At 37.0% G+C, this 26766-nt stretch overlaps 6 protein-coding genes and 1 long non-coding RNA gene across 9 annotated transcripts; 1 reads left to right on the forward strand and 6 right to left on the reverse strand.

Moving 5' to 3' along the window:
* Window positions 1-819: 819 nt before the first annotated feature.
* Window positions 820-4528, forward strand: LOC108808966 (trihelix transcription factor ENAP1). 2 transcript variants are annotated; one of them, XM_056989436.1, is made up of 3 exons: window positions 820-3215; window positions 3277-4046; window positions 4241-4528. In XM_056989436.1, the coding sequence occupies exons 2-3, from the start codon at window positions 3290-3292 to the stop codon at window positions 4258-4260; spliced, it is 777 nt and encodes a 258-aa protein (XP_056845416.1). In that variant the 5' UTR covers window positions 820-3215; window positions 3277-3289; the 3' UTR covers window positions 4261-4528. The 2 variants fall into 2 exon arrangements, with proteins under 2 accessions (XP_056845416.1, XP_056845417.1); XM_056989437.1 differs by having other exon boundaries at window positions 820-1064.
* LOC130496859 (uncharacterized) lies at window positions 4379-5392 on the reverse strand. Its single transcript, XR_008935988.1, has 2 exons — window positions 4889-5392; window positions 4379-4720 (listed from the first exon to the last, which is right to left on the reverse strand). It is a non-coding gene; the product is annotated as an uncharacterized LOC130496859 (long non-coding RNA).
* A 1571-nt stretch (window positions 5393-6963) lies between these two features.
* Window positions 6964-10524, reverse strand: LOC108808957 (receptor-like protein 53). The gene is made up of 2 exons (XM_018581068.2): window positions 7263-10524; window positions 6964-7160 (listed from the first exon to the last, which is right to left on the reverse strand). The coding sequence occupies exon 1, from the start codon at window positions 10267-10269 to the stop codon at window positions 7267-7269; it is 3003 nt and encodes a 1000-aa protein (XP_018436570.1). The 5' UTR covers window positions 10270-10524; the 3' UTR covers window positions 6964-7160; window positions 7263-7266.
* A 138-nt stretch (window positions 10525-10662) lies between these two features.
* LOC108808960 (receptor-like protein 53) lies at window positions 10663-12833 on the reverse strand. The gene has a single exon (XM_018581073.2). It carries the CDS (start codon window positions 12789-12791, stop codon window positions 11220-11222), a length of 1572 nt encoding a protein of 523 aa, XP_018436575.2. The 5' UTR covers window positions 12792-12833; the 3' UTR covers window positions 10663-11219.
* A 3966-nt stretch (window positions 12834-16799) lies between these two features.
* On the reverse strand, window positions 16800-20190 carry LOC108808958 (cytosolic endo-beta-N-acetylglucosaminidase 2). 2 transcript variants are annotated; one of them, XM_018581069.2, is made up of 11 exons: window positions 19597-20190; window positions 19321-19458; window positions 19093-19202; window positions 18908-19019; window positions 18728-18835; window positions 18541-18653; window positions 18372-18453; window positions 18163-18243; window positions 18022-18074; window positions 17788-17923; window positions 16800-17701 (listed from the first exon to the last, which is right to left on the reverse strand). In XM_018581069.2, exons 1-11 carry the CDS (start codon window positions 20092-20094, stop codon window positions 16979-16981), a joined length of 2154 nt encoding a protein of 717 aa, XP_018436571.2. In that variant the 5' UTR covers window positions 20095-20190; the 3' UTR covers window positions 16800-16978. The 2 variants fall into 2 exon arrangements, with proteins under 2 accessions (XP_018436571.2, XP_018436572.2); XM_018581070.2 differs by having other exon boundaries at window positions 19321-19436; window positions 19597-19738.
* Window positions 20191-21215: 1025 nt separating this feature from the next.
* LOC108808961 (dehydration-responsive element-binding protein 2B) lies at window positions 21216-22470 on the reverse strand. Its single transcript, XM_018581074.2, has 2 exons — window positions 22292-22470; window positions 21216-22200 (listed from the first exon to the last, which is right to left on the reverse strand). Exon 2 carries the CDS (start codon window positions 22176-22178, stop codon window positions 21318-21320), a length of 861 nt encoding a protein of 286 aa, XP_018436576.1. The 5' UTR covers window positions 22179-22200; window positions 22292-22470; the 3' UTR covers window positions 21216-21317.
* A 384-nt stretch (window positions 22471-22854) lies between these two features.
* On the reverse strand, window positions 22855-25439 carry LOC108839176 (uncharacterized). The gene is made up of 6 exons (XM_056987807.1): window positions 25232-25439; window positions 24705-24878; window positions 24450-24631; window positions 23431-24369; window positions 23251-23328; window positions 22855-23158 (listed from the first exon to the last, which is right to left on the reverse strand). The coding sequence occupies exons 2-6, from the start codon at window positions 24865-24867 to the stop codon at window positions 23117-23119; spliced, it is 1404 nt and encodes a 467-aa protein (XP_056843787.1). The 5' UTR covers window positions 24868-24878; window positions 25232-25439; the 3' UTR covers window positions 22855-23116.
* Window positions 25440-26766: the final 1327 nt, after the last annotated feature.

The following is a 26766-nucleotide window of genomic DNA, read 5'->3' on the forward strand; positions in this document are numbered from 1 at the left end:
TAAAGATTTAATTTTAATAAAAAAGCAAATTATCATCCAATGATCTACTCTATTTTCGAAAAAAATATTTCTATAATAGAATTGGTTGTTGATCCAATAATATTTCATTTTAGAGTCAAAAATAAAGTGATGAAAACAAAATAATAAGTTGTTCTATAAATAGAGTAAATAATAGTAGAGTAAAATTAGTGTTTAGAGACTAACTAGGCTAATGTTCTAATACCATTTCCAATGGTTTATTGTATTTTCTTTTCTCTGGAATAAATCTATAATAAAATAACTCTACAATAGAGTTAGTTGTTGATTTAATGATATTTTATTTTATAATGAAAAATAAAATAATGAAAATAGAATAACGTTAGAATATTTTTACTTTAGATTCTATTTTAAAGTGAAAAATAAAATGAGGTTGAAAATGCTCAGTGATTATGGTTACAAGAAAATATTACCTATATAAAACACCAGTTATTTATTTATTTTTAGCACTAGAGTGGCGTGAAATGGATATATGTATTTTTTTATTGAACGAACCGTACACTTTTTTGAAAAAAATATTTCATATATCAATAGAAAAAGGAAAAGCAAATGAATTATTTAGATAAACGCGTAGTTAGGTGCAAAAGTTTGAGGAGATAAGGTCGTCAGAAGACCATACGAAAAAAACAATCACTCTTGAAAATGTGATCTCAAATCTTATGACTTTTTTTGTATGACCTTAAGCTCTTGCTTTATTAGTCTTATGAAGGCACGGTCCTACTAGAAATCATTATAAAATTGAAGTTTTGTGGTGGTGAATTGTTAGAATCAGTATTTAAACAAGTCTAGTTTCATCACCATTTGATCAATACAATAACTCCTGGGTCTCTATGCCTTTGGCGATACAATGATATTCTTCAAAATTCTGGCATATTGAATTTTCTATCAAGTTACAAGATGGAGACTTTTAAATCTAATTTTGATTTTTGGTTCAAGGTGATGCTGTTAATGAATACTTCAAGTTGGTGTGTGGATCCTATGTGTTCGGTGCCATGACCGGTCTCCTCAGCTCATGTAGTGCAAGCTCTGTAAGTACATTATTATTAATAAATATTATATGTACCTAAGTCCGGAACAGAAATATAGATAAGAGAACAATAATCCGTTCAAAAACATTTTCAAAGTGAATTAGCAAGTAAAGCTGTGAATGGAAACATTTAGCATGTTCAATTTTCTGCACCAAATCTTTCAGCAGAAACTGCCTAACAAACATATCAATGAATCATATTGTGAGATTACATATTATTGTCTCCTATTTAAAGCAGTTATTTAACACAATTAATTCGTCGATATGCTTTTTAGGCAGTTTCAACTGCAGTCATATAGCATTTTGGTGCATAAAGTAGAACATGCCTTGGTACATTGGCAATTCACAGCTTCACTTGCTAGATTACCGAAACAATTACTTCACTTGTCTATTTATTTATTTTTAACACAAAAAGGAAAAAAGATAAATGTGCTTAATTTGTGATAGCTTATCCTTTTATAAGGAATGCCATATTTGTGATAGCTGATCATTTTAAGTTTGTCATTGAATGGTCATAAACTATCAATTCAAGTGATCACAAACTCACAGTCGCGCATTTCTCACGGTCATATACGTTGGAATGATAAAAATGTTTCATTTTATAGGTATGTGTTTTGTTGATGTTTAACATATACTCATCGTGAGTTTAATTAGGCAAGTCTTTTTTTTGCTCAAGACCGTTTTAATTTCCCCCTAATGCTGATTAATTTTTCAATATGGAAGAAACAAATTAGTGAACTCATACAAGAGACTGCATCCCTAGCTTGGTACGACCAGAAATATACTGCTGGTACTAAATCATTACAACAACAACAACAACAACATTTCATTTAGACTTAGTTTTTCATCAGATACGAAAATTTTCTAGTCTTTTTCATAAAATACTTGTTGGACAAGGCGATAATTTCAAATTAACCTGCTTTAGTCTTACTTTGAATTGTTTCTTGTCCGCTACAAAATTAAGTCAAGCCTGACGTTTTGACATATGTATTCACGAGGGTCCTTTTACTTCAAAAAGACAGCTACACGTGAGCACATATCAAGTTTTGAACTAGTACATGTACATGCAGTGGGGACGTAGGATGTGATTGATATAAATGTGACCTAATTGTAATCAGATCTTCATTAACTTGCTTAATGAAATTTACATTTTTAGCAAAAGAAAAAAAGGAAGCCAATCGGTGATTTAGAAAAATTATAACGTAGATGAACCAAAGGCCAAAGCATGTAAAGTTGATCATAAGTTCATTATTCATAACTCTAGGTTCCTTTGGATTCTTCCTACGTTCACTAACTATAAATATCGTACTGAAAAATGGATTATCTTTAAAAGGATGAATATAGGATTGATTGGTTATCTCTAACAACAGCCCTGCGTCCAAAGTTGCAAACGCTACATTTACATATATATGGTTACCGACTTACAGTTACTACTTACTACTAGAGAATCGTATCTCAAAGGGTGTCAATTTTTGTTTCCCTCGACGAGTTTCCACATATGACATGCCTCTGCTATTGGCTCTTCAATAACCAAACACTTATTGACAAAAAGAACTTTACCTCTCGGGCTAATCTTTTATAGCTAGCACTTGTAAGAAAAAAACTAGTGATTAGGCCTGGAGTAGCATATTAATTGGTTTGAGACAAACAAAAGGACATATAGATAACAGGACACGAGACACAAGACCTAACACGTTTTGGATGATCGCTCTCACCTTTACCTAATTAGCAATTAGCCTACTCAACTATCTTTCCTTTACTATACATCCCACCATCTTAATTGTATCATTTCCAAAACTCTCCTACGTCCTATTTGTTACTACATCGTAACTTATGCTCTATAACATTTAATTATTCTAACCATCACTACATTTAAGCAGGTTTATGATGATAAATAGACTAACCCCATCCCATCCAATTGATAGTAAGCAAACACAAACCGTCATCAGTCTATGACTTTAACTAAAGGTAAATTAATCAAATCATCATCAGCCTTAGCTACGCATTAAACAAAACGACAATACTTGTGGGGCCCAGTTACGGACCAAACCGGTTTTCAATAGATGAGTGTAAGAGACAGATTAATTTCGGTTTAGCGGAGAAAAAAAAAGAAAGAAAGATAATCGCCGTTGCTGACGTGACGTCACCGCCGGTAATCAAAATCAATCCTCTCCTTCTCTACTTTTTTACCCTCTCCTCTCCTCTCTCAACAGATTCTTATCCTCAATGGAGACGACGCCGGAGACTCAACCAAAATCCCAATCGCAAACCGGCTCCTCCCACCGTCTCCCGCCGGGACGCGAGGACTGGTGGAGCGAGGACGCGACGGCGACGCTGATCGAAGCGTGGGGAGACCGCTACGTCAACCTCAGCCGGGGAAACCTCCGGCAGAACGACTGGAGAGAGGTCGCCGACGCGGTGAACTCGATCCACGGCGGCGGCGGCGGCGGGAGGCCGAAGACGGACGTGCAGTGCAAGAACCGGATCGACACGCTGAAGAAGAAGTACAAGACGGAGAAGGCCAAGCCTTGTCCTTCGTCCTGGTGCTTCTTCGAGAGGCTAGACTTCTTGATCGGTCCCGTCGCGGCGAAGAAGTGTACCGGAGTTGTGAGACCGGCGGTGGTGAAGAATCCGACCGGATCTAAATCGAGTGGGAGCTCTTTGGATGATGAGGATGAGGAGGAGGAGGATGATGAGGTGGGTGATTGGGGGTTTGTGGTGAGGAAGCATAGGAGAGTGGAGGATGTGTATCCGAGTGGAGGTGAAGGTTCGTCGAGTAGGGAGCTGGCGAGAGCGATTTTGAAGTTGGGAGAGGTGTACGAGAGGATCGAAGGTGCGAAGCAGAGGATGATGGTTGAGTTGGAGAAGCAGAGGATGGAAGCTGCCAAGGAGCTTGAGTTGCAGCGGATGAACATGTTGATGGATATGCAGATGGAGATCGAAAGATCAAAGCTTGGCAAACGTAGAGCTGTTGCTGCTTCAGGTAAATATATAAACTTTTTTGGTCTCTGTTAATAAGCAAATTGTGAATATTTGGTAGAGCTTTCATTTTAATGTGCTTTAAAGATTGAAACTTTAAGCGTCTGAAGTTTCAGAGTGTTGATTTGGAACCATATATTTGAGCATCTACTCTATTGAGTTACTCAAAACTTGAATTGTTCGTTGTTTGTTGTACAGATAAGAAGTTGTCGGATTAGATTTTATGGAGAAGCTATACTGTGGTAGAGCAAGGGAGCAATGGTTGGATGATCTGAGAAGCTCATTCGGAGAAACTGTTATTATTCTTAATCACTAGGTTTCATTGTTAGAGCAATGTTTTTTTTTTTTTAACTTATTATGTTTACTTATCTTATTTAGGGTACATTGGTAGCAAAGCAGATTGGTGAAAGAAACTCTTGTAGTAATCTGACAGACATATCAACATGTACTTTTTGTCAAGTGTTAAAATGTATTATGGTTTGTGTATCAACAACATGATTCCAATTAGTCTCTTGCGTAATCAGGTCTCAGAATTGTCTACAGATTAATGCACAATGCATTTGATGTTCTTCCATAATTCATTTTTGGAACTGATCAAAACCACCAAGCTATTGATTTTGTTGTTTGCTTATGTGACTTTGCATCAAACTGGAATCTCCGGGACAAGACTCTTGTGACCTGATGGACAAGTGTTGACACATGAGGCTCTATTACATTGCTAGTTACATGATTGGCTCGTGGGTTCCAGTCCAAGGTCGTAGGTCATACATCGTAATCATTTAGTGGTTTATCTTTTGAAATTTTGATATGGAGTTATAATGTTGAAAAATCAAAAGGATAACGTACCAGAAATAAGAGTGAAAGTGACCAAACAGTTGGATGTGTCCTTTGTTTAGGTGGAGGACATTAAAACAAAGAGAAGTAAGACTTGAGATTAGATGTAAAGTCAGTCAAAAGGAAAATATAAAATAGATTTCACATTGATCAAAGAAGAATCTATACTATTATTTATGAATTGATTTTGATTACTTGTCATGTTTTCCATGATTTTAGCTAATTTTGATTATTTATCATATTTTTATTAAATTTAAACTAAATTATCATTGATGTATTATTTGTTTTGAGCTGAGTCACTAAATCATTAATTTAAAATAATATTATTATTTATGAAGTGATTTTGCTTACTTGTCATGTTCTCCATGATTTTAGCTAATTTTGCTTATTTGTCATATTTTTATTAAGTTTAAACTAAATTATCATTGATGTATTATTTGTTTTGAGCTGAGTCACTAAATCATTAATTTAAAATAATAGCTTTGATGAATATTCTATATAAATAAAAACGAATTTTATTTTATTAATATTAAATTTATATGTTATATTAGCTTTTCTTATTTGTCATATTTTTATTAGGTTTTAGAGTTTTAGATAGGTTATTAATTTATTATTAGTTTCTAACTATTCACTAATTTATTTTAATGATATAAAGCTTATATGTTATATGCTATATTAAATAATTGATTAGAAAATAATATTTTAGAATTATAAAAAAAGATAATTCTTCTATATATATATTCTTTTTTTGTGCTTATATGAAAATAATATTTTTATTATAAAAGTTTAGAAAAAAAATTAAGATACAAAACAATTTATTATTAAATATAAGTCAACCAAAAAATATAAATATATTTTCTAAACTATCTCTAAGATATGAGTGTTTTAAAAAAACTTAACACAATAATATGTATATATTTTGATTAAAAGTATTTGACATATATAAATATTTTGATGTTTGATTTAACTATTTAAAAACATAAATAATAATTTATTATGCTGATTTTAGATTAATAAGACATAAACTAATAAGTATTTATTATAAATTTATGTCCGCATGTGCGGGCAAAACACCTAGTTTTCTTATAAAGTAGACGATGATCGTTAAAACAAATTAAACCTATCTTTTTCTGGTCATTATTAATCTATGGTTTCTATGAATTTTTTTTTTTTGAGTGAATGTTAAATTTTATTCATCAAAAAGCCTTATTACAACTAGTGCAAACTGTTATTCTTGAGCAACAATCAACCAAGCTAAACAACACAAAACTAAAGGAAACCAACTCAAACTCTACTTCAAAAAAAAAACACTTCAAGAGTTCTACCCCACCAAGAATCCCTCATTCTCCCCCTAAAGAAGCTATGAGATTCTCCTCATTAAAACCATCATTAGAGAAAACCCAAATAGGACAAAACTCTAATGATGGAAAAAGAGTAAGAAATCTCATTGCAAGGGGAGACTAAGACCTTGCTTCAAACCAGAAAATAAGAACACCCTCCATACCCTTTCTTCTATAATTCTCAATCAAACTCAGCTTGTTCCTAATACTCTTCGCCACCAGTTTCTTTAGTATTGTCACAGGCGTGGCTCTCTCTCCATGTTTTATTTTGTTTCTTTCCCTCCAAATAGCATAGAGACAAGCTTGAAATGCATATCTGATACAGAAAGACCACTTCCTCCCCTTATCATCTTGACACAGCAACGGCATGATGCTCGACCAGTCGTTAGAGTAGGAACTCCGAAGAAGACCGTAAGAAAGATATTCCCAGAGCTGAGAAGAATAGGAACATCCAAAGAAAAGATGATTTCTAGACTCAGGCGAAGCATTGCAGAGCCCACAAGTTGCATCCACATTATGATCCCAAACAGAAACTCTATCCATAGTCGATAACCTGTTCAGCATAGCAAGCCAGGACATGAATGCAAATTTCGGAGTGGCCATTGGGTTTCTATGAATTTATGTGTCTCATTGATATGAAAATCGAAATATCCGTAGTATATAAGACGGCACATCTTTGACTGTGCTTGTAATTTCCAGCGTAAGAAACATAGAAGTTTGCTAAAACGTTCCAAAAAAAAATAGAGATAGAGAAAAGACACACCAAGCTAAAAAGTACCAAAGGAACAAAGAAGTTTGCTAAAAAAGAAAAAGGTAAAAAAACAGAGTAATGAGAAAACATCAAGCTAAACCAGAGATGATACACCAAATCCTAATTGATATGGATATACATAGTGGCTGCTTTGGATTTCATCTTTAGATTCCTCAGGTAGGCTATAAAAGACCTGTACAAAAAAAAAGAATGGTGTACTCAGCTGATTTGACTATAATATTAATGTTTCTTCCAATGTTTGCTAACAAGTTCGTTTAAAACTCTAGAATACTACCTCTTTAATGAGCTGTGGTGGTGCGGCGTCTGCGTTTGTTTCGGACAAAAGGGTTCATGAACCACTCTGGTCTGTAGGAAACAAGTATGTATCCAAGCACCCATCCAAAAGCAATACCAGGTATGACCCCTATTACAGCTGCTATCCAACTCAACACCTCTTCCTCTTCTTCTGCTTCTACTTCCTTTGATTCAGGTGTTTCATGTGGTGTTGGCGCGTGAATATCTCTGCAAACTTCGTCAAGAGAAGGGCCAAAAAGTCCCGGATTGTCCTCAAAAGAAGTGCAGTTCAGCCTTCGAAACTGAGTGCCGCCTGGTACTAGACCTGTAAGCTGGTTGTGAGAGAAGTTCATGTAGGAAAGGAATGAGAGGCTCCCTAGCTCTTGCGGAATTTCTCCTGAAAGCTGGTTTTGGGAAACGTCCAAAGACTCAAGAGCCGTGAGGTTTCCCATAGATGAAGGGATGTGGCCTGTGAAAGCATTGTTCGACAAGTTGAGCACCTTTAACTCTTTCAACAGACCGATGGACCGTGGGATCTCTCCTTCAAATTTGTTTCCTGAAATATCGAGTGCTGTGTAGATATTCAGGATACGTACTAGCTCCATTTCTAAACCTTTATTCATCAACACCACTGAATAATAGTAATAGGAATCTCCCATGTACATGTCGTCAAACCGCTGATCATAAATTGTCCCAAGTGATGACATAGCACTCCACCTCTCGAAGTAGTCTGATGGCAAAGTTCCATTGAAGTGATTATGCGATATGTCGATGATTTGCAACATAGGGAACAAAGTTTGATGTATCGGTCCATGGAACGCATTGGAGCGTATTACAAGAACTTTGAGGTCTGGTAGAGAACTCAACCATAACGGATACGTATCATTGATGATGTTGCTTTCCACGTTCAAAACTTCAAGATTAGAGAAATGGATTAAAGATCTTGGAAGCTTCCCCGTCAGTTGGTTATGTCCGACGTCAAGCATTATTAATCTTTGAAATATAATATTTGGAAGATCTCCATGCAGACGATTTTGACGAAGGTTTAGATATAAAAGAGAACCGTTGAGATTTTCCAGACAACGAGGGAACAAACCACTGAAGTTGTTGTTTGATAAATCAAGAATGGTTGCAGACCTAAAATCACACATGAGAGAGGGAATATTTCCAGTAAAATTGTTTGACGCAAGCATGATAATTATTCCCGGTAATTCTAGCCCATGTTTCGTGGAGTTCTCGAAGCCGGTGAAAGAGTTGTTGGAAAGATTCAGGTATGGTAGTGTCCAAAGCCAGCTAGGCACGTGGCCTTTGATTTTATTGTTGGAAATGTCTAGGTTCGACATACTTTGGTTTCCAATTGCAAACTCCGGAAACTCGGTGATACCGCAGCCTGACAAGTACAAGTCAGACAACAAAGGGGTATCTGAAACTGGACTCTTTTTTGTGGCTGAAACAAGGTTGCCTGAGAGATCCAACTGACGGAGACTCTTAAAATACGACAAGAAATTATTCAAGTCAATGGTAGTCGTCGTGTTCAAATCGGATAGGTCAAGTGCTTTGAGCGACTTGAGATGTGAGAAGAGACTAAAGTCAACTGGACCTTGTGTATTGTAGGGGGAAAGGCGAAGTCGGACAAGGTTGGTAAATTTGGATATCATGGCCGGGATTGGCCCTCTCAATTTGTTATTGTTAAGGTCTAACATTCGTAGCATAGGTGGTGAAGATATATTCCCAAGCTCAAGAATACCGTTGAGTTGGTTATCAGACAAATCAACACTATCCATAGAAGGAATGGTGAAGAGAGAAGAAGGCAGGGTTCCACTGAAAGCGTTGTTTCTTGCATCAAAAATCCTCATTTTGGATAGTGAACTGATGTTAGGAGGAATTGTTCCTGTAAACTGATTCTGGTAGAGTGCAAAATATGACAACTTTGTCAGATTCAATAGTGTAATGGGTAAGCTTCCATTGAGCTTATTGTAATTAACATCTAAGCTGGTCAGCTGGTTTAGGTTGCCAAAAGAAGATGGGATTTCACCAACAATATCATTCTTAGAAAGGTCAAGATAAGTGAGGTTATAAAGGTTTCCAATGGAAGATGGAATCTGACCCGAAATTTGAGTATCAGAAAGGTCAAGATAAGTGAGATGAGAAAGGTTTCCAATCGAAGAGGGAATCTTACCCGAAATTTGAGGAGTAGAAAGGTCAAGATAAGTGAGATGAGAAAGGTTTCCAATCGAAAATGGAATCTGACCCGAAATATCACTAAAAGAAAGGTCAAGATACATGAGACGGGAAAGATTTCCAATCGAAGAGGGAATCTGACCTGAAAATTGATTAGAAGAAAGGTCAAGATAGGTGAGACGAGAAAGATTTCCAATGGAAGATGGAATCCGACCGGAAAATTGATTAGAAGAAAGGTCAAAATACATGAGATGAGAAAGATTTCCAATGGAAGATGGAATCTGACCAGAAAAGATATTACTTGAAAGATCGAGAAAGGTGAGATAAGAAAGGTCTACTATCGAAGAAGGATTGAAATGGCTGAAACGATTTTGTGAAAGGTCGAGAGAGGTGATATGGTTTGAAGACAAGATTTGACCACTGAAATCATTACGTGAAAGGTTTAGAGTGGTTAGAGAATGAAGGTTTTGAAGACTGCTATTGGAATGAAACTTGCCACGTAGGTAGCTGCAACTAAGGTCTAGCTCAATCACTTCACCTGATTTGGCACTGCACGTGATACCCTCCCAAGTACAACAATCGCTGTTATTCGCCCATGACTCTGTCTTCCGATGAGACTTAATACCATTGCTAATACAATAATCATAAGCATAGGGAGAGTTTTGAACCTCGAACTCGGTCTTGAATTGGAGAAGTGCATCCCTTTGGTCCAGACGACACAAGTGCGAAGTTGGAACCGCAGACACGTCCTCATAATTGTGAACGAATAAGAAAAGTATAGAAAGAGTAAGAAAAATGGTACTGGTTAAGTTCCAAAAGACTTTCATTCTTCTTTATAATTTTTCTTGAATATCAAAAATGAAAGAGCATAAAGGACAAGGAAATTGGTGATGGGTAACATGCTTCCATGCCCATCTCTTTATATACAAAATAATAGTCTCTGTATTTATTATTTCACAAAGAAAAATCCAATATTCATCACATCCAAAGCAAAATCTTTATGTCGGATGGTCAAATTTCCACACATTTTGGTCAATTAAACCTATGAAGCACGGCTACGGCAATCAATAGCTGTCTCACGTACCGGAGACGTTTGCGAGACTAGTAAAAGCACGGGACGACTCAGAAACGTCCCTCCCACGTTTAGGAGCATTGAAGGGACAGGAAGAATCTTTGGGGACGGAGTGAATAGATATGGAGACGTTTCAGAGACTCCTGAGTGTAAAAATATTCTTATACTTTTAAAGATGCATCAACTCCGTATCATGTCACTACTCTCCAAACATATCAAACGAGATCACACACAAGTATACAAAGGAGTGAAGGACAGAAACAGCTTCAAGAAAACAACAAACTCAACTGAAACATAGCAAGTCAATTGTTAATATTAGAGTCAAGACACGGGAGCAAAGCCTATGTTTTGTGGTATGTTTCACTGTCCATGGTTTTCCATCTTCATTCAATAGAGTGATCCCACATTTACGATTCATCAAACCGTTAGACCTTGAAAAGTCTGTTGGAAGAAACTGCAACGTATACAAAGAATAGTTTATATTCAAAAAAAAATTATACTATTTCTGGTTTATCAAATGCAGAGCCGCAGAGGAGCAAACTTTCACCAGCATGTCTCTGCTTAGATTCTTGGCGGTGACACGAGTTACAGAACAGGATTTTATCTGATAGAGATCCTGCTTCTTGATACTTATCCGAGTCTGATTCCTTTCCCACTTTACTTAGCTGTGAAAAAAATGTGTCCAAAATAGTATCCCTCTTGAATCTAGCCTCCCTGAAGATTCACAGAGGTGAGGTCAAATCTTGAAGATAGCCCAAGTTTCGTTGAGTTTTCGAAGCCGGTGAAAGTGTTGTTGGAAAGATTCAGGTAAATCAGCTTTGGTAGCCTCCATAACCAGCCAGGCACTTGTCCTTTGATTTTATTGTTGGAAATGTCTAGAAACGACATATATTGCGATCTTGCAAACTCCGGAAACTCGGTGATACCGCAGCCTGACAAGTGCAACTGATACAATAAAGGGGGAACGGGAACTGGACTCTTGTTTGTGATTGAAACAAGGTTGCCTGAGAGATCCAACAACCCGAGCCTCTTAAAATACGACAAGAAATCATTCAAGTCAATGGTAGTGGTCGTGTTCAAATAGGATATGTCAAGATATGCGAGCGACTTGAGATGTGAGAAGATACTAAAGTCAACTGGACCTTGTGTCTTGTAATCGGAAAGTTCAAGTTCGACGAGGTTGGTAAACTTTGATATCGTGCCTGGGATTGGCCCTCTCAATTTGTTATTGCCAACATATAACCTTCGTAGCTTAGGTGGTGAAGATATATTCCCAAACTCAAGAATACCGTTGAGTTGGTTATCAGACAAATCAACAGTATCCATAGAAGGAAGGGTGAAGAGGGAAGAAGGCAGGGTTCCAGTGAAAGCATTGTTACTTGCGGAAAAAAACGACAATTTGGATAGTGAAGTGATGTTATGAGGAATTGTTCCTGTGAACTGATTGTAAAAGAGTCTTAAATATGACAACCCTGTCAAATTCAGTAGTGCAATCGGAAAGCTTCCATTGAGCCTATTTAGACCAACATCTAATCTGGTCAACTGGTTTAGATTTCCAAAAGAAGATGGGATTTCTCCAACAATATCGTTCCCAGAAAGGTCAAGATAATCGAGGTTATATAGATTTCCAATAGAAGATGGAATCTTACCCGTAATTTGATTCAAATTAAGATCAAGGTAAGTGAGATGAGAAAGATTTCCAATTGAAGATGGAATCTGACCAGAAAAGCTATTAAATGAAAGATCGAGAGAGGTGAGATAAGAAAGGTCTACAATGGAAGAAGGATTGAACTCGCTGAAACTATTTCGCGAGAGGTTGAGGGAGGTGATATGAGAAAGGTTTCTGATAGAAGACATGATTTCACCACTAAAACCATTAGCTGAAAGGTTTAGAGTGGTTAGAGAATGAAGTTTTCGAAGACTGCTATTGGAATGAAGCTTGCCAAGTAGGTTGCTGCAACTAAGGTCTAGTTCGATCACTTCACCTGATTTGGCATCGCACGTGATACCCTCCCAAGTACAACAGTCGCTGTTATTCATCCATGACTCTGTCTTCCCATGAGGCTTCTTAATAAGATTTAAATAATCACAATAAGAATCAACGGAAGAGTTTAGAACCTGAAACTCGTTCTTGAATTGGAGAAGTGCATCCCTTTGTTCCGGCCGACACAGGTGCCTAGTAGGAACCGCAGACACGTCTTCATAATCGTAACCGAATAAGAATAGTATAGAAAGAGTAAGAGAAATGGTACTCGTTAAGTTCCAAAAGCCTTTCATTCTTCTTTTAAGCTTATTTAACTTTAAAATGAAAGAGCAAAGAGAAAAGGGAAATTGGTGATACGAGTAAACATGCTTCCACGGCCATCTCTTTATAGCACAACTAGGGTCGGCCCGCCCTACGGGCGGGATGTGAATCTTAAAACAATTTCAACAATTAAGTAAACATATAATATAAATTTTTATCATATAAAATATACATATTAGTTAAATTTTGTACATGTCATTGTAATTGAATATTTTTAGTTCACATTGAAAAATTTGTGATTGAGTTTAAATTTCTATAACAAAATGCAAATGATTTTAAAATCATGCGGAAAATATCTTTTTAATATGTATATATATATATCGTTTAGATTAAATACATAATATATAAATATAATTAAATATTTAAATATAATATCTTTGATATATATATATATATTGCTTACAGTAAACTAAATATTAATTTTCAAACAACACTTAGGAAATACTAAAACGATTTTACTTTTGAATTTTTATTTATATATATTTCTTTCTATCAGAATTTGCGAATGAATTATTTTTTAAACCTAACAATATTATGGATGTACTAATTAGTTACTTTGTTTTCTAAAATTGTTACTTTTATAATTATGTCAAAATAATTTCTGTTGTATTGATTATATTTTGTGAGGTATGTACCACTTGCGTTGATTTATTTGATATGTATTTGTTTTAAAAGTATTGATCAATACAAATACATAATATTCTTTTATTTTTCGTGTTGTATTTTGACATACTAAGCATATTTGGTGGAACAGAAGACTATCATTATTGTTGTTTTGCGTGCTTGTCAAGTCAGTTACGGTGCGAATAATCCATAATCCGAGTATGAAAAATAGTTACCATCGTTATTGAGTAAACAAACTAATATTAATTCTTTTTTATTTGTTGTTTTAAAAGAGAATGTTTTGAGTAAAATAGGTTCATAAAATTATAACAATAAAGATCAGAACGATACTTCATTTTCAAGTCCACCAATAGACCAGCTCGCAAAAAATAAAAATTCTAGCCCTGTTATAAAATGACTAAAGTAAGTTTGTAATGGACAGATTTTGATATCAGAGTTCAAAAGTCGATGAATTTTCCTAGTGAAGCAACACTGTTGGGATTCTTTAGTATTTGAGTTCATCAAGTATACACCATACTGCGTGGCATTCTGAGAAAAGAAGTCTTGATCCAGCAATGCTATATCATACGTTAGAAACAACACATTAACCCTAGTACTGTAATAAGAAGATGTCTCCATTAATTTGAAAAAAAAGACATCTCCATTACTCTGTATAATCTTTTTCTTTTTTGTTTACTAAAATTTTGGAACAGCAAGAATTCCACCGAACAAAGTCGCACTGATAAACAAATTAAAGATCTTGTTACAAAAAAAAAAAAAAAACAAATTAAAGATCTATTTTGAAGTTATGACTTTGTTTACTAACTTCGTCGGTGTAACACAACGCATGATAAATAGAACACATAAGAAGTAAAGCATACTGATCTGTAGCTTTGCAGAATAAAAGTAAAAGATCTACACTTGCAATAGAAAAGATCAATAATAATCCAAATCTTGACAGAATTTTAACAGCTTTCAGAGAACAACAATTAGGGAGAAAAAAATCTTCGCAGAATCTTGGGTAGAGAGATCGATTGTAAGCAGCTAGATATTCTCAAGAATACCAAAGAACATCATGTTCTGGAGTGAACCTTTTGTCTCCCACAGCCCACCGTCCGTTACGCTCAAAGGACAAAGCACAACTGCCAGAAATAAAGACACAATATTATACAGTTCAACATAAAAAACTTGTTTTAAAAAAGCAGATCTCATTGACGAACAAAATGACCCTCAAAATTCTTAATGAAACTTCAGATAACTCAAAAAAATTGCTTGTAGAGTCTTTCCCAACCTCATCTGCTCAATTTGTAGATTAGACTCAGCATAGATACAATCACAAAGAGTCACCGTGATTCCGAACTCTCTGTAATCTAAGGAAAAGTAGATCTTAGTTATATGCAATGGAAGTAACATGATAATATTTTCATGATCTAAACACCAACCTCTTGATGACATGGCGGAGAGCTTAAAAAAATTCCCAGATGCCTTAGCTGTGCGAAAGGAGAAGCAGTTAGAGATCAAAGAAAAAAATGTTCACATTTTTACATATAAGAAAAAGCTTAGAAACTGAGATAATACTGCTTATGCGTCCTAGATCTTCAAAGGATCCAACAGTGAGAATAAGTCTTATTGAAACTGAAGCAGCCATATACTTTGAACCAAGTGAAGAAACCCTTACTGCTCATCTAAAACACAAAGTCGAGTTTCTCAATCTAGGGTAACATGCAATCTAATTGAAACACGAAACACAATCATAATTTCAGTATATATTAAGAATACATCACATTGTGCTACACTAAGAGAAGAAGAAACTAACCGGTTAGAGGAGCGACGATGATTGACGGCGAAGAAGGAGATGGTGACTGCAAAACATGAACAATACAAAAAAAATCAACAAACGTATGCAAAATCAAGAGTACAGATGATGATGATGATCTACAGAAAGTAAAGTTACCTTTTATAGGGTTAGAGACACCGCCTTACAGATCAAAACAAAGCATTGAAGACTACATAGTGGGAGAGTGTATCAATGGGAGTTAACACAAACCCATAACTCGGACCGTTTCATATAGTAGGGAGAAGCAAAAACGTCAACTCGTCGCCGTTGACGCAGAAGAGAGACGATCTTTTTTTTCAGTTAAACAAAATTAGGATTGGAGCGCAGAACAATCTAACTGGGCCAAATATACCTTCTACTTTCAAGTCCAACCACACATACGAACGAAGCCCATGACAAAATAAGTTTAATGAAATGCTGCACTTTGCAAATAGGACACATGTCAACGCCAGGATCAACGAATTTGTGACCTGGAATCTGACGTGTCACCATGAGAGATACATCTTTCTTTTATAGATATAGATAATAGACTAAACACACACACAACTATCCATAGAGAAAAATACATTATTCATCAAAGCAAAATCTTTGTCTGATAGTAGAATTTCCACACATATTGGTCCCCTACACTAATCACATGAATTTTCAAAGAAAAATAAAATTGTCTACACCAAAAAAGACGTAATTTATGAAAGTCTTATTTTTGCTTAGGTTTATATTTGGATTTAAACTAACGTTTACAAGACCCATGCATATTGCATATACAAACGACCCATGCATCTTGACCCCAAAATACTAACGTTTACGATTACGAGACCCAAGCATATTTGCATATATGTAGTCTTTCGATTTGATAGTAAATGTTTTGTCTTTTTTACTTATTATTTAAAAATTCAAGATTTTAATTATGACATTCCTAGCTTTAAAAAAGAACTAATTTAACTGCTAAACTAGTTAACTTTGATAGAATTTCAAAATAAGAATGAATATCTTATATTAATAAGAAGAAAACAAAACACATCAGCCTTTTCAAGAAAAATCAACAGCGAGCGGTCTTATTTTTATTTTTGGTTTATTCCTCATGACTTCCAAAATGAGAAATATATGCAAAATGACAAAAAGAATAAACTATTTACTAAGAATCAATCAAAATGAACAAAAGTATCAATTTGCTTGAAATCATATATAAAAGTGAGAACATTCTTCATGACAGAAGAATCAACTCTTCTAGTTGACAAAAAAAAAACCACTAATCAGAGTAGACTGATCAGAAAGTTGAATCAACTCTTATAGAAGTTCTAGTTGACAAAAAAAAAAAAGAATCAACTCTTCGTCTGTGAATGTACTCACGATCGAACCATATGGCCCATATCATAGTGAGTACATTCTTCAACTAATATTCCTCATGACGAGAAGAACGTCAGGAAGAAGCCAAGATTTTACTCGATCGCTCTATAGTAAACAAAAACAAAAATGTTGATGAGCCAATCAGTTACCGCATTTGTTCTTTCTCACGTCCATAGTAACAAGTTTTTGGTGATAATCATCACACTTTCATTCGATAAAATATACAGAAAAGAGACGACTCGTGATGAGAAACCAACATTCCATACGGAAGAGACTAGTTGGTAAGACTGGTTCAGATTTTTTTATAATGATTTTCCCCACTTTCTAGATTAATGTAATTTTGTAATATACATTATTAATCGTTTCATAGTTTCAAGCAACTTGCGGGAGACCTTCCAAGTTCACAAGAAGGTTAGGGGAATCATCTACCTTCATCCATGAACCATCTTCACAACACGGTTGAACTACAAAGCTGACTCCTTTCACGTCCGAATCTAGCACCAGTTCCGAAACGTAATACGCCGGAATGTGAGAGATTCCGAGGAACACTCTCTTGCTTCTTGGTTTCTCCAGAACCTTCCTCGATCTTAGTACATCAGTTGACTTCACATTCTCTGCATATACATTATACACTGGAGAAACAGAATCTTCAAGCTGTTTCTGTCTCCATTCTAACTTAACCCTGAGGATCTTAGAACCGGAATTACCCGGTACAAGCTCTAAGTTACGAGCCTCAATGACCCATGATGACGCTGGAGGTAAGGAAACGAGGTTTTGCTGGAGGAGCTGAACATGATGATCTTTGATTGAGATGTGACCGAGCAACGCAACGTACTCAGATGTCTTTGTCGAGTTCTCTGTTCTGTAGCAAAAGGCAGAGATTTCAGTCAGTGTGTGTCCATCCATGACAAGGCTTGTCTCGTGTACCGTCCACTCGGATACAGTCTGCTCTGATGTGACGAGGCACTTCAAGAACATGTGATCTAATCTGGTGGTTGTTTCTTTCGGTGCTACAAGTATGGATTTAGTCTCGCGTGATGGGGATGAGAAGCAAAGCAGGAGTCCAAATTTAGAAGTCTCATGATCTGATTTCACCTGCAAAAAATCCGAAATCATCCATTAGTAAGAGAAACAAGAAGATAACCATAGCGTAGATGTATCTAAAAGCAGAGGGACTTAACAGAGTAGGAGATTGTGATGGGGGAAGAAGAAAGGTGGAGAAGAGGTTTAAAGAGCCTTGCTGTGAAATACACATCTCCCTCGAGTCTTCCTTTGAATACAATGTTCCCTCCTCCGTTATAAGATGCCTCTCGTGCACTAACAAATAGATGTACTTACAGTGAACGGTTTGCTAATAAATGTATCTAAATCAACAAAGAAGTCAAAAACATATTTAGTACAGGGACAGAACTCACTCAACAGTGACCTGAATGATATCAGTGTTGTCTTCCTTGAACTCTAGGAGTGGCTGACGTGAATATCACAACAAATACAAAAATCAGATGAGAAGGTAGACAATATTATATATACAGTGAAGGACGATAAGATGGTTGAACCTGGAGACTTTGGCAAGAAATGTTGTACCATGGAGCATCAGATAACTGGCGACCCTCGAGTGAAACATGGTAACCAAATCCCTGGACAGACGAGAAAAGATATTTTCAGAACATTAACATAAATCATAGCCAAGATAGTCGATGCATACTTTATACCCTTGGGTTATTGTAACAAGATAGGAAGCAAGACGAAATAAATCTCACTTTACCTGATTGAAATCCGAGTAGAAAGGCAAGACTTGTGGATATGTTTGGACTATTCCCCATGACTTCTCAACAAGTGACCACCATCTGAGGAGAAAACGCATAAACGATAATAAGATGACAAAGAAATGGCAATTTCTTATAATAATCAAACAGGCAAAAGAAGAGTATTACTTATTCTGAGCTGAATGAAAATTAGGAGGTTGTGCAGTCTCATATACCCATCCGGGAGCGAAAATGGCAGCTGATACATTGTTTCTCTTCAGCAAATCAAGTGCAGTATTAACCTATCATATATAGATTAATGAGACAATGATGACATATTATTGTTTGGTGTTCTAAAAGAGTTTCTGAGACATACAGTCCATTGCCCACCACCAAAAGAGCCGCGACCAAAGACATCAATTCCCATGTAGACATCATATTTTCTGTCCCCTGCAACTTCAGCTGATAGTTTAGAGTAGCTCTCCTGAAACAAAATCACCAAAGGTATATAGAAGAAACACAAACTGGAGGAATTGATCAAACCAAAAAATGGTACCTTCCATGTATAGTTCATGAAGATACCATCGCACAAGTCAAAGAATGGTTTGTTCTTCTCATTCAACTGATCTTGCCATTCAAGATCGCCACAAACAGTGACACTGTCGTACCTGCAAAAAAAAAAAGTTGATCAGATTAAAAGTGGTTTACCAAAAGAAAGAAGTAAGAAAGTGAACAACTCACCAAATAACCAAAGCCCCAGGCGCAGATAAATGCAAGACTTTTGTTAGATGGCTGACGAATTCCTTCAAATTAGAAATTTGTTCTTCATCAATTTCGTTCTCTATATTTATCTGCAGGTAAACAGCTAACATTTCAGAAATGCCCTTTTATCCACTTCATCAATTTCGTTCTCTATGTTTTGGATGCAGATACGTTACGCAAAAACATATACCAAAAGACAAAACTCACCAGCCATCCATCGAAACCTAGAGAAGTAGAAAGCTCAGCCAAACGCTCAGCATACATCTGAGCAGACTCCTTAGTGGCAAGCATCTCTCTGCAGGTAGCTTTACCTTCATCCCATTCTGTAATGAAAGTCCCCAACACCTATTAACAATAACATTTTACATAAACACACAAGACACTAAACACTTAAAACACCTTTTAACATTTCCAATTCATATACACAGACATTAAAAATCTGAACTCTACACATCCTAATCAACTAAAGAATGTCTCTTTCACCTTAACGCCATGCCTATGAGCTGTATTGGTCCAACAAGGAGGAGGAATCGTCACCAGAGAATGAGAGAAGTAAACGAACACATCCATCAAATACCAATGCCAGATCGCGTATCCGGCGTCGTTTTCACACCCTTGGATCCACTTATCGTCTACGTAACCTCCTTTCATATCGTGGCACACTAAAACCCTCGGCCGATTATTAGGTAAGTCTCGCCGGAGAGGGACGGTGGAGCGGTTGAACTGGAAGTGGAACGAGTCGAAGTAAGAACGTGATTTCAGGTCTTGGAGTGATTTGATCGGGAATGAGATCGGTGACGACGGTGCAGATAGATCGAGCAGCGGTACGGCCTCGGACTCGGATTCTGCGCCGGTGTCGGATTTGGGCATGATGAGGGAGAGAGGGAATGAAGTGAGGAGCTTATTGGAGAGGAAGAAGAAGAGGTTGTAGATAGAGACGAGTGTTCTTCGTGAGAAATAGGCGCGAATAAGGTCTCGCATTTCGAGAGAATGTCAACGGGATGAAGACGACGATCGTCGATCGATGGCTTCCGATTTTTTTTTTTAATTTAATAAAATGGCTTATGAAAATAAGATGGCGTTGTTCTTCGTTTCCTTTGTTCGTACGCTAAATAAAAAGCTTAGCTTACGAGAAAAAAAAAAATATCATTCTTTTCAAGTGAAGAATCCACGACATGGAAATTGCATGTTTTTTTAGTATAAAGTAAGCTTGCACGAAAGCAAGAATAGAACGTTCCGGTCCTGAGATTTAAAATCTATTCAGGGGCCCTATTCAAAAATAAATAAAAATTTATTTTTTTAAATTTAAAATCGATAATAATTTTTTTATAACGAAAATTTTATTTGAATTATATATTTTATTTAAATAAAAAGTTATTGGTTTCAGTTACCATAATAGTAATATATTTTTATTGTAGTTTTAATCATTTTAAATTATAATAACCCAAAATCTAATATTTTCTATTAAATTTATGCATAATAAAAGTCCATGTTACTTTTTATTTTACATTTGAATTATATATAAATATTTGAATATACATAGAAATTTATATATAGAAATAAATATAGAAACCAATAATTTTTGGGAAAAAAAAAAAAAAACTGTTAACCAGGGGCCCCACAAAGTGGGGGCCCCAATCAAATGTTTCATAATCATGTGCTCAAGCCCGGCGATATATGGGCCTAAAGGATTAACATGAACATCTGGATTCTTCGTTATTGGATCGGATCTAGATGTGAAGTTAAATGTTGTTGAACCTTCAAAATTGTGATTAGCAGCAAGTTAGAACCAATACTCAACTGTATCATTGTAGTTATACTCAGGTGGTATTTGAAGGAGTGATTGAAAGATATTTGATCGTAAGAAACAAAAAAAATGCATGTGTTCTTGTTGAACGAGGCCATTATCAAGAACAGCAATTTAGCCCATCGACGAAGGAGCAGCTAGCTAATCCTTGCCTGGCCTTCAAGATACTTGCAAAGAGCATCTCTTTGCTAAGTTCTTGACATTCTTTTTTTATTAACTGTAATTATAAATTAAGGTTATTCTTTTCTGTTAATTATGTTATCTCATATTAAACTCAATAAATTAGATCCAACACTTGAAAGAGTAAAGACTATAGAGTTACTATATTTTACATTATCATCCATTCCTTGTTCAAACCCAAAATTTCTATTGCAGACCATTCGTTGTCTCAGTATTCTCAAAGATCCAGAGAATCCAAGTCAAAGAACTCATGACCATTGTGTGGCTCGAGCTGAAGAGGATGCGGATCACAACCACCAGGGTGTATCCGGTTTTGGTCTTCATCCGGACCGACACCTGTTAACATGCATTCATCTATATCACCTAGGAGTTCATCAACATCAAAAACTTCATTCGGATCCCAAAGATCCTGCTCGTTCAACATATCATTACACCAACCATAATCCGCAACAGTAAGCACTTCTTCCTCTCCCTCCTCCATAGATTTCTCTATTTCCTCGGATACTCTGCCCCAATACTCCTCATCAAACTCATCCAGCAAATCGGAACTCATCATGGTATCATCTCGTGTAACACAAACATCACCACCAAGAACCGGTTTATCCTCGACACTACTACACACCTCAGACTGACTCGAAGAGCTAGCAAGAAACTCAGAGGCAACAACACACTGTTGAGGGAAGTTAAGCCGAGCGGAGAGACCGTACATAGCCTTAGCAGCTTCATCATAAGCAGAAGCAGCTTCTTCAGCAGTAGGGAAAGTGCCAAGCCAAAGCCTGCTTACTCTGTTAGGTTCCCTGATCTCTGCGACCCATTTACCCCAAACCCTTTGTCTAACTCCTCTGAAACTACATCGAGTATTCTCTGGTCCTCCTTTGCCTTTCATACACCCTTTCTTCGATCCTTTCGCGGGAACTTTGCGTCTAGGTTTATTCTCTCCTTGTTCAACAGTGTCGTTGTACTCTTTCCACTTCTTTAGCCTATCAGCGACGGTTGTACCGTCTGCTCGAGATCTTGATTTTCTCTTCTTTGATGATGATGATGATGTATCGGTTCCGGTTTGTTCATAAATTGCCATCTTTAGCTGTAAATCAAGATACCTAGACAAAGAAAGAGACACTGAGCGTGAGAACAACGAATTAGCTAAAGCTCATTAATAAAAAAAAAAAGGAAAATCCAGAATCGACATACCTAATGGGATTGATAACTTCAAAACTCGAGTTGAATCTCTACTTCAATGGTCAACAATAGTTTTTTTCTCGTTTGGCTGCTGTGTTCTCTCGTGTAACGATCGTGATTCGTCTATCTTGTTCTTCTCCGGAGTGTCGCGTTTTTTTCTAACTTCTCCAAAAGTAAAATAGCTCTCGAGTCCAAAGGGTCGAGGAGTATTTATAGAGGTTTCTCTAGACAATTCTGATATTTATTATGAGAGAGTGATGACGTGTCACTGGCTAATTCGGATACCAAACCGTAGATGTTTCACATGATTGACACGTGTCTTAATACTCACCACAAATACACGCTCCCGATACGGCTAAGCAATTGGATTTTTTAGTTCCTTTATAAACACGCACATACACAAATAGCATACTTGCTGGGCTTCAGGCCTTCAGCTACTAACAGCCCATTAAAACCAATAAATTGGACCCATCCATATCGACCTAGTTAATATCTAACTGGCCGAGTTGTTAATCCGGCTTTTATAGCCTTCAGTAGAAAAAGTTAAGCCACCATTACAAGGCAACAACCATTTAAGAATCTCTTATCTGACCCCTAAACATTCTCCTCCTGAGAGCACTGCTTACTTGAAAGTTAAAAGTTCAAACTGAAAGCATACCAAGTCAAAAGGATTCACAACCACCTACAAGTTTTTCTCAACAAACTAAAACATTATTTTGTACCCAAAAGATTCTAACTTTCTTGTTTCTTCAGTTTTGTTAGAACAAAAGCAAGTATGCAGAGGGGACTGCAAACTCCCTGAGTCTCTGTTGTGTTACCATATGCTTACGAACTTCCCTATGTCCTTTTCAGTTGAAGTATCTCTTTTCTTGATTCAAGCTGCAACAAACCCAAACAACAATACAAAAGCGACTTGGTTATTTGAAAAGCTCATGAGAAAAAGCAAGTAACAAATCACGAGTTTATCTTACCAGCTCCATCTGCAAAGTAATCATATACTCAGCTTGTTTCATCTGAGTTTTCTTCAAATCTTTCACTTCCGCCCATATCTAGCACAGAGGAACCATATTCACAAATATATTTTTATAAGTGAGAGCCCTGAATGTAAGCAAGCTGTTTCTATAATTCAAAGTAAGACTCCATCAAGTTACCTCACTCAAGATGTCCAGGTAAGTGGGTGGGTTTTCCATTTCCATCTTGGAAAGATCCATACGAAGCTTCTCTCTGTCAACTCCATTGTCCTCACCTGCGTCTCCTGTCATGGCGGAAACATAAGAAGACCCACAAGGCGATTTGTCTACATTCCCTTCTTCATAGTCCGAGAGCGGTATCCCATCTTCCCAGTGACTGGGCACCATAGAAGAAGGTGCAAATCCTGTGTTATCCACAAAACTGTTGAGCCCATCTTTATCGTCAGGTTCCTCCAAAATCCTGTTCAGTCCTTCCAGATGTGGTTGAAAATTTGATGCAGCATCCCAATCGATCTCTGACTGTGTGTCCTCAGCAGAAACGTCCTTGCCATGTGCTATCATGTTGAGAGCTGCACCAGAAGTTCCCTTGGTACTGTCTTGGCGTGAGGAGAGAGCTCGAGAAGAAGATGACCAAGGGGTTTCAACTCCTTTACTTGCTTGAGATGGAACTTCATTCGTTGAAGTTGAAGACTCAGACACGTTTCTCAGAACTGATGAGTATGATACACCAGATTGCACCACTGCTTTCTCAGCTTTGCCAAGGTTGACTAATCTTGGACCTGCTCTGTGTGCTGCAGTTGAATCTTCTCCCTTGTTCTCACTTGAATCATCTGAAGATTTGAAAAGACTGCTCCACTTATCAACACGTGCTGCTCCCGAGTCACCAATCTCCACAAGTGAAGATGCCGGGATAGCCTTCCTGGATTGTGGCGCAACATACTTGGATGTTGGAGGTGCCCTTACAAACGGAGACGGTGAAAACATACGGAGCAGCTTGTTCGTCTGATCTCGGTCAAGCTCAAACCAAAACATCTTCTCATCCTGGTAATTATTAGCAATCACTGGACTAAACTTCTCTTCAGCCAAGGGCTCACACCTCACTCTGACTCTTATCTTTACCTGTGTAAAAACATTTACAGAACGAGTTACATTTCGATGAATAAACAAAACAAAGTCTTTAGTTACTAAAACAGACATACCTGAGCAGGGTAAGGACTCGGATCAGTCCCATTAGGAGACCAAGCTTTGGGATCAATGTTCAACTCTCCTTCACTAGCAGCTTCAAAGATACCATGAAGCGTTCTATCACTGTAGTTAAACAGAAACAGCGTCAAACCAGGATCAATGTTCTTGATATACGCCATGTGAGCAGCTGGCAAACCTGATCACAAACAAAAACATCAGTATCAACACAAACAAGCCTCAAAGATTGTAGCTTTGCATAGCTAACTAACCAAACAGTTTCTTAGCGTAACACTCTTTGATAGTGCTGAACTTGCATCCAAATATAACTCCACAGAGATCTCTCTTCTCAAGATTCCTCGCGTTCCAATTCACATACGAGTTAAGGCTATCTGGAGCCAACGTGTAGGTCTCCTTCTTCCTCCCTGCACCCATTGCCTTTTCACCTGAAACACAAAAAAAAAAAAAAAAAAATCAAAATCGGTTTAACTGAATCGATTCACTAAACCGGCTAACCGCTTCCAGAAACCCTAACCACGAGCGATTTGCAATCTGAGAGAAGGCTAACAAAACACTAAACCCTAGAGTTGATCTCAGCTCCTAACACCTAACAAACGAAGAAAGAAGATCGCATCATACACACACACACAAGCTCTTCGTCTTAGCAAACCGCTCGGTTAACAAAAACCGAATCGGAGTTTTTTTTTCACACTACGAGAAATAGAAATCTCGGAAACAGAGCGATTTTCTCGTGTAAACAGAGAAAGGTTACGCTGAGAGAACTGTTTGGTTGCTTTACCTTAAACGATCTGAAACGAGATTGAGAAGAAAACAGCGTTTTGGATCTTCGGATACGCAAATTCCTGAAAATTTCAGTCGAAATGCATGGGATAAAGGAAGATCTACAGGGAAAATGGTTTATTAGGGTTCTTCAATTTTAGCAGGGAAAGGGATGAGTGTGAGAGAGAGAGAGTTTAAAGAGAAAGCGGAAGGTAACTACTAGCCTCTGAAACCGTAGGAAAGCTGCATTTTTTTTCTTAGAAACCAGAAAAAGAAAAATGATAAGACGAAGCGCGAAAAAGAGTTTTAGCGTGTGACGATTTTACCCTTTCGGGGTTTTGTGTTCTGTATCGAAATGGAAAGAGGAGGAGGGTGGTTTTGGTAATAGCAGGGGGTTAATGCAGGGAGACGTTGCAGTTGCACGGCCATCACGTCAATGGTCAGGGTTGAATGGTTGATAAAGTTAAGAGCTTTTTTGTTATTTGCTCCTTCCCCAAGACAAATGAATGTGTAAATAACAATTTAAATAAATCAAATGTTTGTATCTGTAATGATACTTTCAAGGTTTTTTGGACTACAATTATTTTCATTTAAATCATGCATTGAATTAGTTTTCTAAGCCTCCATTTTCATTTATATCCAGTATTTGTTAAACTCCAACTCGTCTTCTTTTTCAATGACAAAGAGAATATTATAAAATGAGATGGGAAAAGAAAGAACAGACTGAGCAAACATATAAATTCATCATCAATGTATGCAACAATCAACAATGTATTGACTTAGGACAGTTGGGTCTTGACGTGATCAAGCATATTAAAATACTAATTAGAAAACCATAATATATTCTTCGTGTCACATTCAGAAACACCATGAAATTACTTCAACGAGCAATCTAAGAAGAATAACCATTTCTTCCTTCCCCAAGCAATCTAAGAACCGCCATTAAGAAGGAATCAAAATGAGAACGATGATCCGTTGATCTACAAAACCATATTTCTTGTTTTAAACTTTTTTTTATAAGGTCTTGTTCCTCACAAGAATATTGTTTGAGAAAAAAAAGGTGTGTTGTGGGATAGATGTAACAATACACGATGGAGTTAGTAAGAGCCGGAATCGTTACGATGCTTTTGATCTCTCCTTTAATCTCATCTTCACCATCAACAGTGGCATAAGGAACACCCGCCCGTAAACGTGTCCTCTGTGACTCCACCTGAATTCCTCTTCCTTCCACGGCGGACCATGGTCACGGTCTCAGTCTCACAGACACACACACACCTCTTAATTACCCTATATATGCATTTCTTTACAGGGCTGTTCGTTTCATTGACGCAGGTCTTGCGGCTGCGGCTGCGGCAATGTTCTCCATAGAAGCTTGTTCGTTTTATTGACGCAGGTACTCTGCGTCTAACCGCCGCGTCTGACGCCGAGCCTTACGTCTGACGCCGTAAAATCTAGAGTCTAGGACCTAAAGTTGCGCGTCACTTAAGCTATTTACAGTTTTACCCCTAACATAATTCATCATTTACAGAAATACCTAATTCTAATAGACGCAGG

Source organism: Raphanus sativus, chromosome 6, assembly GCF_000801105.2.
Source record: "Raphanus sativus cultivar WK10039 chromosome 6, ASM80110v3, whole genome shotgun sequence".
NCBI lineage: Eukaryota > Viridiplantae > Streptophyta > Magnoliopsida > Brassicales > Brassicaceae > Raphanus > Raphanus sativus.

Bases quoted from the DNA above. Each gene is read 5' to 3' on its own strand.
- LOC108808966 (XM_056989436.1), top strand. From the start codon at position 3,290: ATGGAGACGACGCCGGAGACTCAACCAAAATCCCAATCGCAAACCGGC. The intron at 4,047-4,240 runs GTAAATATATAA...TTTGTTGTACAG, and splicing joins TAGAGCTGTTGCTGCTTCAG to ATAAGAAGTTGTCGGATTAG.
- LOC108808957 (XM_018581068.2), bottom strand. From the start codon at position 10,269: ATGAAAGTCTTTTGGAACTTAACCAGTACCATTTTTCTTACTCTTTCT.
- LOC108808960 (XM_018581073.2), bottom strand. From the start codon at position 12,791: ATGAAAGGCTTTTGGAACTTAACGAGTACCATTTCTCTTACTCTTTCT.
- LOC108808958 (XM_018581069.2), bottom strand. From the start codon at position 20,094: ATGCGAGACCTTATTCGCGCCTATTTCTCACGAAGAACACTCGTCTCT. The intron at 19,459-19,596 runs GTGAAAGAGACA...TATTGTTAATAG, and splicing joins CTCATAGGCATGGCGTTAAG to GTGTTGGGGACTTTCATTAC. The intron at 18,836-18,907 runs GTACCATTTTTT...ATTTTGTTTCAG, and splicing joins TCATGAACTATACATGGAAG to GAGAGCTACTCTAAACTATC.
- LOC108808961 (XM_018581074.2), bottom strand. From the start codon at position 22,178: ATGGCAATTTATGAACAAACCGGAACCGATACATCATCATCATCATCA.
- LOC108839176 (XM_056987807.1), bottom strand. From the start codon at position 24,867: ATGGGTGCAGGGAGGAAGAAGGAGACCTACACGTTGGCTCCAGATAGC. The intron at 24,632-24,704 runs GTTAGTTAGCTA...GTTTGTGATCAG, and splicing joins TTACGCTAAGAAACTGTTTG to GTTTGCCAGCTGCTCACATG. The intron at 24,370-24,449 runs GTATGTCTGTTT...GTTTTTACACAG, and splicing joins CGAGTCCTTACCCTGCTCAG to GTAAAGATAAGAGTCAGAGT.